This window comes from Callospermophilus lateralis, chromosome 1 (genome assembly GCF_048772815.1).
Source record: "Callospermophilus lateralis isolate mCalLat2 chromosome 1, mCalLat2.hap1, whole genome shotgun sequence".
In the NCBI taxonomy this organism is placed as follows: Eukaryota; Metazoa; Chordata; class Mammalia; order Rodentia; family Sciuridae; genus Callospermophilus; species Callospermophilus lateralis.
The window spans coordinates 126,499,689-126,520,468 of NC_135305.1; the positions used below are offsets into that span (position 1 = coordinate 126,499,689).

Below are 20,780 nucleotides of genomic sequence, written 5' to 3' on the forward strand. Positions count from 1 at the left end.
CCCCTGAAGGCTCCACGATGTCGTCACTGCCACTGGAGGAGGAGGAGCAGGTCCGACTTCAGGCCCGGAAGCAGCTGGAAGAGCAGCTCAGACAATACCGAGTAAAGCGCCAGCAGGAGAGGGTGAGTCTCCTCCTGAGCCAGCTCAGAAAAGCTCTGCACGTAGCTGGGCATGGCAGTGCACGCCTGTCATCCCAGCAACTCTGGAGGCTGAGGCAGGAGGATCCCAGGTTTGAGGCCAGCCTCAGCAATTTAGCAAGGCCATAAGCAACTTAGCAAGACCCTGTCTCAAAAAATAAAAGGGGCTAGGGATGTGGCTCAGTAGCTAAGTGCCCCTGGGTAAATCCCTGGTACAAAAAAAAAAAAACAAAAGCTCTGTGTGTGTCGGGTGTGCACACCTGTTAATCCCAGTGACTCAGGAAACTGAGGCAGGACAATTGCAAGTTCAAGGCTAGCCTGGGCAACTTGGTGAGACTGTATAAAAATGAAAAACTAAAAAGATCTTTGGATGTGGCTCAGTGTATAGCACTCCTGGGTTTAGTCCCTGGTACCAAAAAAGAAAGAAGGAAAGCAAGCTGGCCCATGCTGTGTGAGGTGATCTGTCAGCGCTGGCTCAGGCATGCAGATGGGTGGGGCTCTCATAGCTGCTGCTGTGCATGCATCCCCTTGGGAGACTCCAGCAGGGTCAGGTCAGTCCCATCTGGTCCTGCTGCTTTTGGAAGGAGTGCATTTTATTCCTGCATCTGAAAACCAGAGAAGCTGAGCTTGTACCTTTGCTCTCAGACCTGAGCCACCAGGCTTAGGTCTCCATTTACTTCATGAGTGACAATCCCAGTGAACTCTACTGCTGTACATGGTTGTGCCTTCTGAAGGCCAGGCACAGAGCTTCTGCTAGGATCACTTAAATCGGTCTCCTAAAGCCCGTCGCTTGGCTCTAGGCAAGGTTCTATGAGTGCTCCATTTTTAGTTCTTCCAACTTTTTTGTGGGGTTAAAAATTTTTAAATGAAGTTATTTAAGATTTAAAGTAAACTAAGTTAAAAACTCATTCAGTGAGATTTTGTAAAAACAGTCTCCACCGGGTTAGCATTGTTCTCCTAGAAGAAAGTGCTGTTTCCAAGGTGCTTCTGCTCTGCAGGGGATGGGGCTCTGCATAGCCAGACCTGTCTCTAGGGTGCTCTGCCAGGAGCAGTCATAGTGCAGGACAGTGTCAGGGACTGCTACATGCTGGTGTTGTGTTAGTTCCCTGTTGCACATGGGCCAGTGAAGAGGTGACTTTCAGGAGGAGAAACAGACTGAGTTAAGGACCTTGCTGGAAGTCACTCAGCAGTGATGCGGAACTCCTGTGAGGTGTGCCTCCCCGAGCCTGTATGGAAGTTCCAGACCTGCCCGAATCTTCTGGCATTAATTGATGAATGTGTCAGTAGTAGTGTAACACTCCAAATGTGAAATTTTAGGACTAGTCCTCATCTTAAAAAATTAGGTATCCAAATAACAGGTAAAGAAGTTGCATATAATTATGTAACAGGGGAGTGCTTCCTTAGTCCTGGACCTTGAGACTCGCTCACCATGTCAGGTCTGACATCAAGTCCCCATTCCCAATCTCCCACTTGCTCAAGGAGGGCAGATTGGAAGAGGCCATACTTCCTGCCTCAGCCCCTCTCATTTAGTCGTCCCCACATCCTGGTGTGGGAGCCGGGGTCAGGGTAATGTGGTGCTCTGGGTCAGCCGCCCCACTATCCCCACCGGATCGAGGCCACATGAGCATGGTGCTGTGCTTCCTGCTAGTTCATAGAGTAAGAGGTTCCCTTTGAGACTGAGGTTAGTTCAGAGTGTGAAGTCACAGTAATGGGTCCCCATGAAGACTCCTAGGGTCGTGTCTGGTGGAGTTGAGAGCGCCGAGTGAGCGAGCAGCAAGGGACTGGACCAGGAGTGTAGACTGTGCAGCCTGAGCAGTGCCTCAGGAGTCCTGCCAGGTGTGGTGTGGCCAGGGCACGCTGCCAGGTCTGCAGGACCCGGGCCTGCATGCTCTCATCTACACAGACAGCTGAGAGCGACCCTTCCATGTAAAATCTGCCAGCATTTAATCAGTTTCTAGATTTGGACTGTAGTGTTTTATATCTTGGTGTATCTTGGTTGGTAAATCTTTTTTCTGGAGGGGGCTACTGGGGATTGAACTCGGGCACTTGACCACTGAGCCACATCCCCAGCCTTATTTTGTCTTGAGACAGGGTCTCACTGAGTTGCTTAGCACCTCACCATTGCTGAGGCTGGCTTTGAACTCTGGATCCTCCTGCCTCCGCCTCCCAAGCCACTGGAATTATAGGTGAGAGCCATTGTGCCTGGCTCGGTTGGTAAATCCTTGACTATAAAATTATGGTAAAAGGTTTGGGGTATTTGTTGTTTTGATATTTATTGCCCTCCATGTAAGCTGAACTAGTTTACGCTCTGGTTTGCGGTGTGTAAGATTTGTCAGTTTTCTTACCCTTGGCAGCTTTGGAAACAAAAGTTGAATGTTGAATTTTTCTCTCCTGGTGGTTCCTAACGCTGTCATCCTGTGTATGGGCTTTCGGTTCTTTTCATGGGTGTCTTTACTGTGTATGCCAGGAATTGATCACTTCTTGGTGTATGTTGAAAGGATTTTTTCCATGTCTTTTGACTTCTAGCAACTTTTTTTTAAGGTTATCTTTGAGTAAGCATGATGATGAAGTTTTTTGTTTTTTTTTTTTTAATCTATTAAGTTTTTTTTAGTTGTCAGTGTACCTTTATTGTATTTACATGTAGTGCTGAGAATTGAACCCAGTGCCTCACACATGCTAGGCAAGCGCTCTACCACTAAGCCCCAACCCCAGCCCAATATATATATATTTTTTAATTTGACTGAAAAGCCATTTGAAATATTCATTGTCAAAATCTGTCTGTTCTTATTTCTTTTGGGGTCTGTGTCATATTTCTAGAAGCTCTCCCTACTGGGAGAATATAAATACATTTTATATTTCAATGCTTTCTTATTATACTTTTAAAATGTTCTTTTTTGCAGTACTGGGGATCAAACCCTGTCTCACCCATGCTAGACAAGTGCTGTGTCACTGAGGCACATCTCAGCCCAAGAATATGTTCTCAGTATTTGAATCTAACCCATCTGGGGTCTCTGGGCATAGAGGAAGAGGACAGAATTGGGACGCCTGGGGTATAGCCAGTCAGTCACACGCGCTGGCTGCTGCCCTGCACGTCACACCTGTCAGGCTGGTGCTGGGCCTGCACCCTGTCTCACTGGCCTGTCTGCTGCTATCAAGTTCTGTGGCCCCATGGCCCTTGTACACATCTGTACATTGCCCACCCCTGCCCTTCTTGTTCTTGTCCAGCTGCATCCCAGTATCCCAGGCTCTTCCTGCAGAGTAACAGGGTTGGACATTTCTCTGTGGGAGAAAGTCAGATCAACTTGGCAGGAACACTTCATGTCTCACTCAGGGCCAATTGAAAGGTCTGGCAATACAGTAATACTAGAAGTGAAGGGGACATTGACATAGGAGAAGCCCTGCTGGTGTTTGCAGATGTCAGTGACTTCTTAGAAAACATGAGAGTCGACTGAAAACAATTGTTTGATTATATTTGGGTTTAGAAATTGTCTGTGTGTAAATACAAATATAAAAATCAGCAGTTACTCTGCCATAATCAGTTATAAAACCAGTGGGAAAAATAACAGAAATGTCGAAAGAGAATTAAAGAAAAATGATAATGAGAATTAAAGAAAAGTACGATGTATAACACAAATGATAAACATGAATCAGAGGGTTCAGGATCTAGATGAGAACTCCACATGACTTCTGTGTTGAAGGACATGTCAGATGTGAATCCAGGGGGATAGCTCTAATTCAAAAGGACTTTAGGTGTGTGTTTGGGAGGGTGTTGGGGGTTGAACCCAGGGTGCGGGTCATAAAAATGTACACAGCCATTTTTAATTGCCCAGGCTGTGCTCCTCCTGCCTCAGCCTCCGGAGTTGCTGGGATTATAGGTGTGTGCCATCCTGCCCAGCTAGGACTAATTTTTTCTTAACCTTGAAAATGTTATGTGTATTAGGAAGAAGGAAGCACAGTATTGGAGGGAAATCTTATCAAGGAAGCACAATGGGGAGGAGCCTGCTCGGGAGCGTGTGCCTTTGGCTTCTGGTTGCTCAGACTGGTCACGGAGCACCACCCTGAAGCAGTGCACACCTGAGGACTAGTAGGCTGACCACACCTGCACAGCAGATGCTTGGCAGATCCTGGTCATCAGTCAGGGGGATGCCAGTGTGTGCAGGTTTGTGGGTGACAGTTTTAGGATGTTACTTGCTGATTTTAAACATTTTTGTACTTTTGTTTCCTTTCAGTCTAGTCAACCTTCAACAAAAATGAGACTTTTTAGCACACTGGATCCTGAGCTCATGTTAAACCCTGAACACTTGCCAAGGGCCAGTCCCGTGGCTCTGACCACAGAGTACTCCTTCCTGCGCACGAGTGTCCCTCGGGGGCCCAAGGTGGGCAGCTTAGGGCTGCTAGCACATCCTAAGGAGAAAAAAAGTTCCAAATTAAGCAAAATTCGGTCCCTGGCTGATTATAGGACTGAAGGTTCAGGTGATGCTGGTGGCCCTGGTCCCACTGCTGATTCTGTCAGGGGCTCCCTGAAGCAGAGCAGAAGTAGTACCTCTATTGTTTCTGAGGTCAGTCTGTCTCCTGAGGCTGATGGCCGCCTGGAGAATGCCTCGCTGACTGGGGACAGTGTGTCTGAGGCTGATGGAAATGACAGCGACAGCTCCTCACACAGCAGCCTCTCCATCCTTGGGACTGGTGGCATTCCAGGGAGCATGGCAGGCACCCAGGGAGCTGCCTATGTGATCGGTGGCCAGGAGATTGCTGCAGAGGCCCTGGGCCAGTTCCCCTCAATCAAGGATGTGCTCCAGGCGGCAGCAGCTGCGCACCAAGACCAGGGGCAAGAAGTCAGTGGGGAAGCACGGAGCCGCAGAGACAGCGTCTGTAGCAGGTGGGCAGCAGCATGGCCCTCGGCACTGCACTCTGGGGCAGGCCTCATAGTGTTTCCTTTCTAAGGCCACTTCCAGTCTTCACCTGACATTGCATTCACACACAGATGTGTTGTTCAATGAGCAATAGAATTAGGTCTCATCAGTGACCCTTTGTAGCCAGGAAGACCTGTGGCTAAGACTGCACGGGTGTCCCTGGAGAGGCCTACAGTGGAGGCCACACAGTCTGAGCTCTGCTCACTGTGGGAGAAGGAAGCAGGGGTGTGAGATTTGGAGAACGTGGGGAAAGGTGAAGGAGAAGTAACCACTGGCCTGTTCTCTGTTGCTCCCCAGCATGTCCATGGACAGCTCACTTACAGAGACACAGGATGAAATGTTGCAGGTTCTTAAAGAGAAAACGAGACTTGAAGGACAGCTGGAGGCTTTATCCCTAGAAGCTACTCAGGTGAGTGATGTCAGGTTGGTGTGTCTTCAGGAGTGGGCCACAGCTCCTTTGTCTCATTTGTCCCCTTGATGTGTTAGCCCTCTTGCTATTTGTGTTAGTCCCTGCCCTCTGCCTCCCTGCATCGTCTTTGGGACTTGCCCAGAATGTTTCCTAGATGTAGGTACCTCACAGTCCATAACAGTTCAATTCTTCATGCAGTTTCTTTTTCTGAAATAGAGAGGTTTTCATCTTCCTTCCTTTTTTTTGCAGTGGGTTCTACTTTGTTCAACGTTAATTTTGCTGTATCTGGTTAGCCTTTGCCTGAAGGTGCTTTTCCCTCCCTTAACTTTGAGCCTTCGTTTTTGGTGTGTGGGGTATAGTAGAGAAGAGCTAGGTGGTTGTCTTTCTGTCCACAGTTAGAGCAAGTCAGTTTAGTGGAATTCAGCCATGGCACTCAACTTGAGAGAGGAAACACCTCTGGGGTCCAGAGCCCATTTCCAGTGGGTCCGTGCTGCAGGGTGGAGGGCAGCAGGACGGCACCACGCCAGGTGCACATGGGGAAGTCAGCTCGCCTAGCTGGCCACTGGGGCTGTCAGGGTCCTCAGTCACAGCAGCCATGTGGAGGCACGTGGAGCTGTCCATGGAGTGGTGGTCTCAGGTTTCATAGGTGGCTCTGGGGTATGTCCTTGTGCTTCATGCACTGCTTCAGAGTGCAGCCGTCCAGCCCCGCACAGGTCCGTGTCCTCCATGTATGCCATCTCTGCAGTCAGGAGCTTCATCACACTTTTTTCTTCTCCTGGGATGGCGCATTTGTGCTTTGGTATGTCAAAGCCAAATTGTTTCAGTTTGTATGGTGATACTCTAGCACCTCTGCGGATGCCAGCTATCCTTGTTCTGCACCCTATAGAGCTCACTCAGCGGGGTTTCTCTGGGTGTTTTTGGACTGTTGGCAGTGTGGTTTACCCTCGTGCATGAGTTTTGGACTCCCTCAGATACCTTTAGATAGATCTGGGGGTGAGCAGGAGATGCTGGTGGCAGGGTGGAGCGTGTGCCCCAGCTTGCTTGCTTGTTTTATCGTGGGGGGTGCTAGTGTTAGAACCTGTGGCCCTCAACATACTACGTGAACAGTTGGCCACAGAGCCACCCTTAGCCCTCACTTGTCGTCTTGTTGGGGCTGTTCTCAGCAGCTGCTGGGGCCAGCCCTCTTGCCCTGCTCTGTCCAGTGTCACTCCTGGCTGCTCCTGTGGCCAGGCTGGAGCCCTGGGGGCCTCCCTCATAGCAGCAGCCTTTCCCTGCAGATGTGTGTGCCCATTTGCCTTGGATCTGAGCTAGAATGCCTTTGCCTGGGGAATCCCTGTTCCTATCTGGTGTTCTCACTGTGCAACTATGTATGGTTTGGGAACAAATGTGCTTTCCAGTGTCTTTAACAGGGAATAGGTGCTCCCACAGCTCTACCTGAGTGCTGCCCTCTTAGACTGCTCACTCCCCCTCCTGTCTCCTGGGATTTTTTGGAAAATTGTCTTCTTTTAGGATAACAGTCATAGTGGAGTGACTAGGTGGCTTGGGGATCCAGGATTTCAGAGTAAAACTCACCTTTCTGTCTCACTGGTCATTCCAACAGTCTTGATAATACTCTGGATGGAAGTGAGTCATTTTTCTGAAGCTGTTGTTGTTGGGGGTCTTTTCAGGCACTTCAGGAGAAGGCTGAGCTGCAGGCCCAGCTGGCGGCCTTGCACACAAGGCTGCAGGCACAGGTGGAGCAGACCCACAGCAGCCAGCAGAGGCAGGACTCCCTCAGCTCCGAGGTGGACACTCTGAAACAATCTTGCTGGGACTTGGAGCGAGCCATGACTGACCTGCAGAACATGCTGGAGGCCAAAAATGCCAGCCTGGCGTCCTCAAACCATGACCTGCAGGTGGCAGAGGAGCAGTACCAGAGGTTGATGACCAAGGTGGAGGACATGCAGAGGAACATGCTCAGCAAGGACAACACAGGTGAGCGTACAGCACCCTACTCCCGCCTCTGGCCACTGTGGCCTGGCTGTGGCTGTGGGATGGGTTAGCTTAGAGTTGATGCCTGGGGTATTGATTTTTGCATAAACTCGGGATTCTCTTCATTTTTGTGTGAGCATCCAGGGGGATGGGTTAGATCTCAGAAATTGAATTTGAGTCCTTGACGGTCAGGAGTAGTCATTCCACTCATTGCTTCTGGTGCCTCGTAAGTCCAGTGTGGTGGGGGAGGAGCACAGCCTCCTTGTCTTCCACTCACTCTACATGCTTAGGCCTGGATTGCTGGTTGGTCATCCTCCTCCCATTGTGAAGTTCAGCATTTTAGTTTGTGGGCTTACTAGAGAAAGCCAGGGAACTGCCCTAAGTGGTCACACACAGATAGCCCCTGCCCTTGGTCCCCTCCATTTGGGTACTGAGAAGACTGGTCTGCTCACACCGTGTTGTGTGAACAGGATGGGAAAGAGAGTGAGGCAGAGTGGGAGACTGAGGACCAGAGCATTAGGGACACAGAAGGCCGCAGGCTGCTCACCTATAGCTCTTGTCCAGAGTTGTGAGGTCTCAAGGTGGAGCTGTGAGGCTGGACACCATCTCCTGACCCGAAGGAGAATCACGTGCATTGTTGTCCACAGAGAGGGCCTGCTGAGCCACGAGGTGCTCTTTTTTTTTTTTAATTTATTTATTTTATTTTATTTTTTTAATATTTATTTTTTAGTTTTCGGCGGATATAACATCTTTGTTTGTATGTGGTGCTGAGGATCGAACCTGGGCCGCACACATGCCAGGCGAGCGCGCTACCGCTTGAGCCACATCCCCAGCCCCAAGGTGCTCTTTTGATTGCTGTTAATTTTTCAACTATTCAGCATTATTGATACTCAACCCCTTAAGAAAACTAAAATCCAAAAATTCCTGAATACCAAGATAGCTTTATACCTCTTGGGGTTTGGGGCCTCACTGGACAGTACTTCTGGGGCAGCAGACACCTAAACATGGGTGAGTGACTCAGTCGTGGTCAGCAGCCCTGCTGAAGGTCCCGCCTGAGCTACAGGCTTCCCTGCTATGTGTGTTGTGGTTATAGAGTGAGGCCGGTCCTTCTGTGGCCTAAGGACCACACCACTCTGAACTCTGAAGCACTGCACATGGACTCATGGGCCCTCTTGAACAATCTTGTTCATCTTTCTTTAGAAGTTTAGGAAAATATCTTCAGAATGACTAATGCTTTCTTTTTTTTTTTTTTCTCTTTTATAGTTTTAGATGGACACAATGCCTTTATTTAATTTGTTTATTTTTATGTGGTGCTGAGGATCAAACCCAGTGTCTTTTGCATGCTAGGCAAGCGCTCTGCCACTGAGCTACAGCCCCAGCCCCATGACTAATGCTTTCTTGAATTTGAAGTGTAATTCAATTTTAAAATATGTGGCTTTTTTTTTTTTTTTAAATACTGGAATTGAACCCAGGAACACTTAACCACTGAGCTATACCCCTAGCCCTTTTTTTTACTTTAAGACAGGGTCTCACTAAGTTTCTGAGGCTGACCTCAACTTGCAGTCCTCCTTCCTCAGCCTCCTGAGTCAATAGGATTACAGGTGTGCACCACTGCACCCAGCCTAACTTATTTTATTGGTATTGGGATTTGAGTTGATATGGCTTCTGTCTCTCCTCCTCGCCCTCCTTTCATCTTCCCTTGCTAGTGTTGAGTTGGCCATATGTGCAAACCAGCAGGTGCTGGTGTAGAACCAGCCATATGTTGCCATTGCCCAGTGTGTATGGCTGGTGGACTCAACAGGTGGTTCTGAGATGATAGCCATGGTGTCCACAACAGTTTCATGGACGCAGTTGCTTCTCAGCAGCACTCACAGATGCCGTGACTTACAGTGTGACTTTAAGTAAGCTTGCATTTATAATCCCCAAATCAGGGCTCAGGGCACTTCTGTGCTCATTCACTCTAAATATGAGAGTGGAAGATTTTATTTATGTATTTATTTATTTGGTACTGGAGCTTGAACCCAGGGGTGCTTCACCACTGAGCAACACCCCCCCAGCCCTTTTATTTTTTATTTTGAGACAGGGTCTTACCAAATTGCTGAGGCTAGTCTTGAACTTGTGACCCTCTAGGCAGGATATTTGAGATTCCAGATGCACGCACTCCCCGCTGAGGCATTAGGAGTGACGTTGCACTCTCTTGCTTTCCCTGAGACTTGCCCTCAGCTCAGACTATGAATAGGTGTTCCCTCTGTGGTCTGTTTGGTATCCGTTGTGCATTCTGTGCTTTTTGCAGGTTGGTTTTGGCCCCACACACTGTGTTTTTAAGTGTGAGGAGGCCAAATTACTTCATGGAGACACATTAACTAGAGATATTTTTTTGAAGCCTGTTGGCTAGTGGATAGAGCAGCTGGCTTTGAGCCAGCTGTTCATGAGTAAACAGATATTAAAGAGGTGTCTTTAAATAAAATCACATGTAAATGAAGTTTTATGTTGGTGGGGTGATGAAAATATGAATGAGGCTTAGAGGAACATAGCCTTGTGTCTCCAGGAACAATGACAGTGCTATATTCATGGGAACCTTACGAACATAACCACTGAGGTGGCAGCATCACCTGTACATCTTACTCACTGTGGAGCTTGACTGTGTGTCAAGTGTCTGTGGAGAGGCAAGGCTCCTGGGATACCAGATAGCCAGCTGAACGCGACTGACTGTTCCCTTCCAGTGCACGACCTCCGACAGCAGATGGTGGCCCTGCAGAGCCAGCTGCAGCAGGTACAGCTAGAGCGCACGACCTTGACCAGCAAGCTGCAGGCCTCCCAGGCAGAAATCGCGTCTCTGCAGCATGCTCGGCAGTGGTACCAGCAGCAGCTTGCCCTGGCTCAGGAGGCCCGGGTCAGGCTGCAGGGCGAGGTGGCCCACATTCAGGTACGGCCCTGGGACTCCCTTCAGAGAGAAGGCATGTGGTGGGCAGGCATACTTCCTAACTCCTTGTGGAAGGACACTTCTGCCAAATCATGGGTGCATTTTACAGTCTACTGACCACTAGGAGAACCCACACCCTCTCCTCTGCAGGTGCCTTCCGGCTGCTCTTTGGATTTGCTTCTAAAGTGCCTACTTTAGGAAATCTCCAGCCAGTCTCTTCCCACCTCCTTGGCCTTTACCTTTGTGTCTGTGGGGTCTCGGACTCTCCTTCCCTGGCTGCTCTGTGGAGTCCCCTCCCTCACCTTCTCCATCAGGCACTAAATGTGGCACGTGCTCCTACCCTGCTGGAGCCTCACCTTTTTCTGGCTGCTTGAACTCAGAGATGTAGAGTCATCAGACCGCCTTGGAGGACACTCTCCTCTTTACTCTTCATTTGTTAATGGATGTAGACTGTTAGCTGTTGGTTCTTGTATGTGGGAGTCTGTGCTGACCCACATGTCTTCGGGGCCCAGGCAGCACTGGTGCAGTGCTTCAGCGTGAGGCCTGGCCCGTGGCCTGTGGCAGCCTTTCTCTTGGTATAGTTTTGGTTCTGGGGATTGAACCCAGGGGTGCTCTACCACTGAGCCACATCCTCAGCCCTTTTATTTTTTATTTTGAGACAGGGTCTCATTAAGTTGCTGAGGCTGGCCTTGAACTTGTGATCCTCAGCCTCTAGAGTCTAACTAGTTAGAAAATTTAATGTACTGTCCAGGCTACTGTGCATGTATGAGGCTGGACTATTTAAAGCCACATTAAGGTATAAATAATTGAGAGGCACTCTGGAAGATGAAAGTAGAGGAGTGGAGGTAAGTGGCAGTCCTCCCTGCCTGCCTTGTGCCTCTGGTGCAGGTACAGTGTTCTGAGTTAGGTTTCAAACTGCTTCTGAGCTTCCCCTTCTGTTCTGATAGAGGATGCAGGTCAGGCTCTCTGCTTCCATTATCTTGAAGCAGCCCCAGCAGATGTTTCCCTCCCTTGCTCCAGCAGCTTTTCTCAAGCCCTGCAGCCCACTGCTCTGTCACACCTTACATCTTGTGGTCCAGGAAGGCCCACTGGGGATAGTTGTGGCATGGGGAGGACCAGCCACAGCCCTGTGCCCTTACCTTTATTCAGCTCTGGCTTCCCTTTGCTCCTCTCCCCTGAGGGTCCTGGCACCAGGCTGAATGAGATGGTCAGCTGAGGTAGCATGACTATCCGTGATGCCTGTATGGGTTCAGCTGGGCTTGGTCAGTTCAGATGAGCTGCTTACTGGGGTTCAGGTGCCCTTGGTAGGAATGCCTGTGTAGGTCCACCACACTACACAGTCTTAGTTTGATGACCTGACTCTGGGTGGCCTGCTTCCCCTATTTGGCCCACAGGATCCATAGTTTAGCCCAACATTTGAGGTGGGATGACTTGTGGTGGGCACGGGGAGCAGAAGCAAGGCATGCGGGAGCTTGCCTTGTTGTGAGTGCAGCGAGGGACCATTGGTGGGCAGAGCCTTGCTTAGGTGGCTTGGGATCTGCTCTTGGTGCCGGAAACTGAGCACCTGCTGCCTCGGGTCTCTCTGTGAAGGTCGGACAGATGACGCAGGCTGGTCTGCTGGAGCACCTGAAGCTGGAGAATGTGTCCCTGTCCCACCAGCTGACAGAAACACAGCACAGGTCCATGAAGGAGAAGGAGCGCATAGCTGTCCAGTTGCAGAGCATCGAGGTGAGGGTGCCACTGGCTGCCAGTTTCCGCCTAGCTTTGGGTCACGCTGGGAAGTGTGAGAGGCACACATGTACATGTTTGAACCCACACTGCAGGTTTGAGGTATACACGCATGTGTGTTTGTACCCATGACTCCAGCTTAAGGTGTACATGCATGTGTGTTGGTACCCACAATGCAGGCTTCAGGATGTATACGTGTGTGTAGATGGCTGCAGTACCTGGATGTGGAGAATATTTAAGAGCATTTTGAAACATTGTTTTGAGCAGTCTGCAGTGACAGCTGTGCAAGTTTGGGGACCCACCCCTCCTGGCCCACAGGTCAGCAGTACCTTGAAGCCCTTTTCTTCCAGTCCCCAGCCATGGATCCTTGTCACCTGGGAATAGAGCTGGGCCCAGAGTCGCTGTGGGGACAGTGTTTCAAAGCCAGGTGCTGATAGGTGTTTCCACCTGCTGTACCCGTACGGCTGTGCCACCCTCCACTGTCCTCCCTAGGCACAGGAAACACACTGGCTGAGGCCTTGACCAGATTCCCTACCTGTGAGAATCTGGGTGGTTTTTAACTTCTGTTAGTCTAGTTTCCTTTGTATAAATCAGGTAGTAACACCTATTCAATTTCCTTGTTAGCAAACCTGTAGCAGAGAACAGTGTGAGCCATCTGGTCATTTTGTGCTGAAAATACCACCAGGCTGCCTGTCCTGACCCTTTGTGGTCGTGCAGGAAGCAGCTGCTGTGGGTTGTCTGGTTTCTCGTCTTCTCATTACTCTGCACCTACCCTTTTCCCTGTGGACCACACAGCCATTCGACTTGGATGATGGAAGAGAGTCTGTTGAGTCAGCCATAGTGATTAAGGGCTCAGTGTAAAAGAGCCAAAAACATTTCGAGTTGTGAATTGATGTCTTTTTTCTTAACAGTTGTGCCAGGAACCAGATCTGGTTGGTCAGTCTGAATGTGAGGAATGCCATGCTTGGGGTACAGTCCCTACTGTCTCCCTGTGTTCCTAAGTGGTGCTGGGTCAGGCGGCAGTCTTGTCCAAGAGAACATCCTGTGAGGCACTGTAGGGGAGAGGGTGCCACCACCTGTCCTCGTGAGAGCAGTGGCTGGGAGGCTCACCCAGCACTTGATCCCATTTCTTCTTTTTCTGTTTTTGAGATGGGGTCTTGCTGACTTGCTCAGGCTGATCCTGAAGTCCTAGGCTCAAACCATTCTCCTCCCTCAGTCTCCTGAGTAACTGGGACTATAGGTGCTGCCACCACAGCCAGCTTGATCCCACTTCTTTTTTTATTTGGTGCCAGGGATCAAACCCAGGGGCACTTAACTATTGAGCTGCATCTCCAAGCTCCTTTTTTTAAAAATTATTTTTGTATCTATTCTTAGGTGTTGATGGACCTTTATTTTATTCACATACTTATATGCAGTGCTGAGAATCGAACCCAGTGCCTCACACATGCTAGGCGAACAACTCTATCACTGAACCACATCCCCAGCCCTTTTTTTAATATTTTATTTTGAGATGGGGTTTCACTAAGTTCCTTAGGGCCTCGCCAAGTTCCTTAGGGTCTCACTAAGTTGCTAAGCCTGTCTTTGAACGTGCCATCCTTTGACCTCAGCCTGCAGATCACAGGGGTGTGCCACCACGCCCAGCTCTGAATCTAGTTCTTAAAACTGGGTTGTTTGCCTGCTTCTCTCAGGTTGGTCTGGGCCAACTGGGAAAGGAGCTTCATGCCTCATGGGAAGGGCCAGTGTGTTAACCTCTTAGGACTCCTGGAGCAGTTGAGACAGGATGGAGGTGTGATTGATGGGCCTTTCATGGGAAAGTGGGTTTTCCTGTGTAGTGTAGGGCTTCCTGTCCACTGTTGATGACCAGGTTTTCCTGCTCTCTAAAAAGCAATTGTTTCCTGGGTCCAGGCCGACATGTTGGATCAGGAAGCAGCCTTTGTGCAGATTCAGGAGGCAAAGACGATGGTGGAGGAAGACCTGCAGAGGAGGCTGGAGGAGTTTGAAGGCGAGCGGGAGCAGCTGCAGAAGGTGGCGGATGCAGCAGCCTCTCTGGAGCAGCAGCTGGAGCAGGCAAGTTGTGGCTACCATCCTGGGCCCCAGGCCTACAGAGCCTTGCTCAGACTCGTGAGCATGTCCAGCTGCACATAGTGGCTGTGGGGTGGCACTGACAGCACAGGTTTACATTGGGTTGTCTGTTGAGTGTGTGTGAAGGACCATCACCAGACCATTGCCGCTGCCTGCGCACCGTGTTTGGGTTCTACTTCTGTTCATGTTCTTCAATAGAATTTTCCATAGAAAGGACCCTGCAAGGAGATCACCAGAATTATTTGAGTCCTTACAGGGCAGAGGTGTACATTCTTGGGGCAGGGTGAAGAGAGCCTATGAGGCCTGTCTGCTGTTTTGCAGGTGAAGCTGACTGTGCACCAGCGGGACCAGCAGCTGGCGGCCCTACAGCAGGAACATGTGGAGCTGATGGGGCAGCTCACCGCCACACAGGAGGCCCTGCAGGCCCGGGGGCAGGCCCTCGATGACCTGCACACGCGCTACGATGAGTTGCAGGTGCGGCTGGAGGAGCTGCAGGGAGAGGCTGCCTCCAGGGAGGATGAGATCCACTTCCTACAGAAAGAGAAGATTGTCTTGGAGGTGGCTCTGCAGGGGGCCAGGAGTGGCAAGGAGGTTCTGGACCAGGAAGCAAGACGCTTGGAGGAAGGTACCGAAGAGACCTCAGGACGCCTGGAGCAGTTGAGACAAGAGCTGGCTGTGAAGTCCAGCCAGGTAACCCTATCGCCTGCTGTCATGTCTTGAGCTGATGGTGACCACTGGGTCCTTTATTTTGTCATATTCTTTCATAAATGTGGGTGAACTATGGAGGAATGCCAGTGGCTTGTGCTCTGCCTGCTCTTGGGCTTGTTGCTGAGTCTGGAGAAACCAGTTGTGGGCAACTGAGTTTCCTTTGGAGCTGTTGAAGGTAGTCTTCCAAGAACCATCAGTTCTGTTGAGGTTGTGGACTCAAGGAGAAGCTGCAGGAAACATGGTTTCTTGTAGTGTGTGGAGTGGGACAGGCAGTGGCATGACTGACATAGGCCTGGGTCCTCTGCCATGCTATGCTGCTGGGTGAGAGCACAGTCTGGTGAGCAGGACATAACTTGGGTAACTAGTGCTGGGACTGGGGGCAGATGGGAGGAGGATGACCTGGAGGTAAGGTCAGCCTCTGGGTGGCTGTCTTTAGATTAGCTCAGAAGGGTCACAGAGAGGGCTTCACTGGTACCTTTTCCTCAGGGGTGACCAATTTAGAGGGAACATCAGAGATTTTTATTGTCATCTGGTAAAAGGACTTTGCCTGCATTGCTACTGATAGTTGCCTGTGGATGCTCTCGGGTCGTGATGATTTCCCAGAGGTAGCTGGAGGGTACAGGCTGGTGCTGCCAGCACAATGGGAAGCTGTTCTCAAGTCTCATTGCTGACCAAGGGGATCAGAGGCAGTCCAGCTGGGAAACAGAGCTGCCTTCCAGCCACCGAGTGCCCAGCAGCTAGCCATCCCTTCTAGCCTCGCTCAAATGTCACATCTTCAGGCCTCTGAGACAACTCTGTCCACATAGAATTTCAAGGCTTGAGGACTCTGGCTCCCTTTGCCTCCTTTCAGTCTTTCACTGCTTTAGGGTCACAGGCATGTGATGAGTAGGGAGGTAGCATTTCTGAGCAGCAGGGGGATTCCTGGGGAGAAACTCAGAACCACCCATGCCAGGGAAGAGTGGCCCCACGACCCCTGGGCTTTCGGGGAATGATGTCGACACAGAGCTGCATCCCTGAGCCCATAGCCCCAGACGGGTCTGATGATGTCTGCTGTTTCTGTCACTTGGTAGCCTGGGGAGTCTTCCTGCTGTGTCACATGGCTACTTCAGGAGCATTTGTTGTGGTGGCTGAGAGTGTAGCCTGGCAGTGGGGTGCTTGCCTGGCATTCCCGAGGCCTTAGGCTCCATACTAGCACTGTGCTAGTTTTTGAATCCTGGGACTCTCCATGTGCAGATCTGATAGGGCCGCTCTAGCTCCTGGGAGTGTAGTCCTCACAAGCTCCTGGGCAGTGGGGGTGGGTGAGTAGTGGGTATGTAGGGCCTGCAGGCCTTCAGACCCTGCCGTGGACCCACCTGCCACCTGTTTTATAAGTTGAGGCTAACTGGAATAGGCCCTGCTTAGTCCTTTACACACTGTCTGTGGGGTTTTTTTTGTGTGTGCTGCCAGATGAGAGCTGAGAAGCTGTGGCAGACTGTGTTGTGGTTACAAAGCTGACGATGTTTTCTCTCTGGCCACTCCAGGAAAGACCCACAGACCCCTAGGCTGCAGCATCCCTTCCCTGCCCCTTCCCTCACCTCCTGCTCCCTTCTCAGCTCCCTCCCTGTCCCTTCACCTATGTGCTGTTAGTGGCAAGGAAGGAGGACACAGGGGCTGAACCGTTGAGCCCTTCTGAGCAGCCCTTGGGCATCATCGGCCTTTGGTTGCAAAGCCAAGGCCTTCTCTGCAGGAGGCTGGCTCATAGGAAATGCAGCTGGTCACAGGTCCTGGAACCCAGGCCACTCTGCAAATCTGTCCTGCAGGTAGAGACCTTGCAGCAGGAGATGGCCTCCCTGAGGAAGCAGATGCAGAAGGTGAAAGAGCAGTTTCTTCAGCAGAAGGTGAGACTCGGGTCTATTCAGGGGAGACAGGCATCACCCACAGTCCTTGAGGCCTTTGTGCTTCAGGGCAGGAGGCAGGCACCAGGTCCCCCTTGCCCTTTTGCAGCTTTTGGCTAATTCTGTGTGCACTTCCCTCTCCCATTGCAGTCTCTGTGAGGTCAGCCTAGCTCGCAGCAGTGAGGAGGGGGCTGACCTTCACAGGGTGCTTGTGGGACCTATAACTGCAGTGCTGTCAGGATGCCCCATTACTGTCACTCAGAGAGCTGGGTGTGCTCTGCTGTTACTACCACATTGCGTTTGCTGTCTTGGATATCTTTGAAAAATTCACACCATGGTCCACCATTAAAACAAGTTATAGTGTACCCAAAAGGCACAAGACATACACTCTGAGAGCCTATGTCCCCTGCTGGAGGAGCGGCTCTGACTCCACACTTTCTTGCAGAGCACCAGACACCCCATGGGGTCTGAGAAAGGAAGACCCCTCAAAGCAGTGCCATGAATGGTGTTTCATTTTATTTCTGAGGGGCACACAAGGGATTATCTGTCAGAAGCCAAGCAACATAACCAAAGGGAGAACTTTCTAGAGTCCTTGAGGTAGACAAGCTGCCTAGGAAGCCGACAGGATGCCTCAGGTCACCTAGATTTGTCAGGGCTTGGGCATCGTCTAGTGCTTAAAGCAGTGGTGTGCCTTGGTCAGCAGTGTCTCACCTTGGAGAGTGGGTGCTGCCTTCAGCTCAGAGTAGTTACTACCTATGTAAATGGCAAGTATTTTTATTTAAGCCAGTTTGACCCTGGAGGAGACCCCACTTGATCGTTGTTATGTGGCTCATGTCTCATCTGGCAGGTGATGGTAGAAGCTTATCGACGAGATGCCAACTCTAAAGACCAGCTTATCAGTGAACTGAAGGCCACAAGGAAGCGGCTGGATGCAGAGATGAAGGAACTGAGGCAGGAGCTCATCAGAGTGCACGGAGAGAAGAAGGCTGTGGAGGTGGAGCACTCTCGCTTGCAGAAGGAGGCCGCCCAGGCCCACCAGCAGATGGCGGGTCTCCAGGGGCACCTCCAGGCAATGCAGAAGGAGCGTGATGAGATGGAGATGCACCTGCAGGTCTGCAGAATGGGCCAGAGGGCTTCTGGGGAGTTGTGGAGGTGCAGCTGAATGTGCATTAGGGTGGGGGGGTAGCCCAGAGAGGCTTTTGAATACATAGTCTGGAACAGGGTTCCACCTCTGGGAGTCCTTGCTATCATCCTGGTAGGGCAGACAGGTAAGGCTGTCACATGAAGGGGACAGGCAAGGTACACTGCATGAGTCTGGAGGTACCACCTTTGTGATAGGATGTGGGTAGCCATTGTCTGAGCTGAGAGCTGCACAAAGTCAGAGGTAGGCAGAAAGATGGGAGGGAGCCCTCATAGAGATCCTGAGTTCTGGCAGGGTGGGGGCCAGAGGCATCATGGAGCTGCCATAACACCTTGGCAGCCTTGCTGGGGCAAGCCTGGCTGTCTCCTAAGCAAGGGGTGCTGGTGAGCGAGGGTGACTGGGTGGTGGGACAGGTGAGCCTGGAGGCAAGGGTCAATGGGGTGTGGGCTGAGAGCCTCCTGTCCAAGTGCAAGCTGGATGAGGCTTCCTGATATTAGAAGTTGAGAAGAATCATGCTATTGGGGATGTGGTAGGCAGGATATTAAAGGGCTCCTTTTGTAGATGATGTATCAGAAGGCCCTGAGAGACCAGGTTGCTGACGTGTCCCTGAAAGGATCACTGTTGAGCTGATGATGTCTTGTCAGCATCGGGAAGCACAGGTGGAGTGGGGCCTGACCCAGGGCACAGGAGCAGCCTCGGCCAGCCAGGGTCTGGTGGAGGGTGAGGTTGGTTGAGGCCAGGATCAAGCCCAGGTCTGGGTGGAACTTATTCCCTGTGCTGCTATGGCTGAGCCACTCCTGGAAGACTCACTTCAGAATGGACCAAAAAAGCCAGCAAAAGAGAAGATAGGAAGCCATACAAAGAGCAGGTCCTGGTCAGGTCTGGGGATGGTCCGGGGGCTTTCCCCACTGTGCCCTGGTGTGCTGGACGTGGCATCCAGGTCCTTGGGCCTGTTGAGCGTCACTTCTCAAAGGCACAGCTGCAGAGCGGCTCTGCATATGTCACATGCCTTCCTCTTCTTGAAGTCCTTGCAGTTTGACAAAGAACAGATGGCTGCTCTGTCGGAGGCCAATAAGGAGCTGAAGAAACAAGTCGAAGAGCTACAGCAAGAGGCTAAGAAGTAAGTCTGCCATGGTGGCAGTGCCATCTGAGCACAAGGTCCATCCACATGTGGCTGGAGGCCCTGATGCCTTGTTCTCTTGGGCCGTGGAAAGGCTGTCTAGAGTGTTAGGTTCCAAATCTGAAGTCCCACTGTGATTTGGCACTCGAATTTTCTGCAGAGCAATCCCAGAATTGATAAGTAGATTTGCTAAGTCATCTCTAACAAAAGCTCCCCGTTTTAATTGATGATCATTTTTGTGCTACTTGGGGATGGCACCCAAGGCCTTGTGTATGCTGAGCAGGGACTCTAACCAACTGAGCTACCCCCAGCCTAAAATTTCTCCTCCTGATTTTATTTCTGTTCAACCTTTTGTGCCGTGCTCTTGCAGTAGTATCTTCCTTCCTGTTCCCTCCCCCAGAGGTGGGGCTTAGGCAGTTGTCCTTTGCACCTTTATGCTCCTGTCATCTAAGCACACAGCCCTCGAGGCAGCCTTTGGGGCCTTCCTGCTCCATGCATGTGCTGTGCCCCATGTCTTTTATCGGCTGGTGGTGTGGCTGGCTGGTGGTGTCCATGTGAAATCTTGAATTCCTTGGTGATCTTTGGGAAGGATGTTGGATCTTTTTGGTAGGAGGAGGCTGTGTCTTTGCCCTCACGAGATCGTTTTAAAACCACCTGAGCAGCAGCAGATCTGGTGGTGGTGGATGTGGTTCCCAGCCAGGGAGCTCTTGCCAGTGGGCTCCACAGGGATATCTGGCACAGGCGTTCCTTTCCTTCACTGCACCTGCACCAGGACAGGCATGCGCTTGCCCAGGCTTTTACACAGGAGCCAGGCGGTGGGGTTGAGCTGAGGCAGTGTCTCCTCTCGGGTCTTGGGGTCTGCTTCCCTGCCTGGCGCATGAGGGTGGACTGGAATGTACTTTGCTCACACTTGGTGTGCCAGGAAGTTGGGCAGGCACACTACCAGCTCAGCTTCCTCCTCTGCCTCTCTGGTGGTGTCCAGGGCCATCACAGAACAGAAGCAGAAGATGAAACGGCTGGGCTCAGACCTGACCAGCGCCCAGAAGGAGATGAAGACCAAGCATAAAGCTTACGAGAACGCCGTGAGCATCCTCAGCCGCCGCCTGCAGGAGGCCCTGGCTGCCAAGGAGTCTGCAGACACAGAGCTGAGCCAGCTCAGAGCTCAGAGCGCTGTTGGCGGCAGTGACCCTGCGCTACATGTAGGTAAACACCACACTCCTCCTGCTCAGGGTGCTGAAGACCAAGTGTAGGGAAAGGACTTTCATAAACATTTTCTCTCTCTAAACCCTCTTGGTCCTGGTCTTTGAACTCAGGGGAGCTTCCCCAATGGACTGTACTCCCAGCCCTTTTTCCTGTTTTTGTTTTTTTGGGTACCTGGGATTGAACCCAGGGGTGCTTTACCACTGAGCTGCATCTCCAGTTCTTTTTATTTTCTATTTTGGAACAAGGTATGGCTAAGTTGTGGAGAATCTCAGTAAGTAACTGAGACTGGGGTTGAGCTGGTGATCCTCTTGCCTCAGCCTCCTAAAGTCACTTGGGATCACAGGTATGCACCACCACACCTGCTGATGCTTTCTGTTTGAGACAGGACCTTGTTAGTTGCCCAGACTAGCCTTCCTCTTGTGATCTTCCTGCCTCAGTCTTCAGAGTTGCTGGGATTAGAGGTGGGCGCCACCATGCCTGGCTCTGTAATGGGGTCTTAAAGGTGGTGGTGGTCTCCCACCTGTTCCTCAGCCCAACTCGGTGTTTGCCTCTGCACGTTGCTGCAGTTGTG

General features: G+C 51.1%; 1 protein-coding gene across 5 annotated transcripts in view; it reads left to right on the top strand.

Moving 5' to 3' along the window:
- Positions 1-20,780, top strand: part of Golga3 (golgin A3) — a 45,373-nt gene that overhangs the window by 10,799 nt on the left and 13,794 nt on the right. For all 5 annotated transcript variants that reach the window (XM_076838489.2, XM_076838481.2, XM_076838505.2 and 2 more), the window contains 12 exons: positions 10-122; positions 4,367-5,016; positions 5,348-5,459; positions 7,127-7,433; positions 10,154-10,356; positions 11,944-12,081; positions 13,987-14,148; positions 14,485-14,853; positions 16,671-16,748; positions 17,593-17,856; positions 18,912-19,006; positions 19,989-20,205. In XM_076838489.2, the coding sequence (XP_076694604.2) occupies positions 10-122; positions 4,367-5,016; positions 5,348-5,459; positions 7,127-7,433; positions 10,154-10,356; positions 11,944-12,081; positions 13,987-14,148; positions 14,485-14,853; positions 16,671-16,748; positions 17,593-17,856; positions 18,912-19,006; positions 19,989-20,205 (2,708 nt within the window). The remainder of the gene's footprint in view (positions 1-9; positions 123-4,366; positions 5,017-5,347; positions 5,460-7,126; positions 7,434-10,153; positions 10,357-11,943; positions 12,082-13,986; positions 14,149-14,484; positions 14,854-16,670; positions 16,749-17,592; positions 17,857-18,911; positions 19,007-19,988; positions 20,206-20,780) is intronic.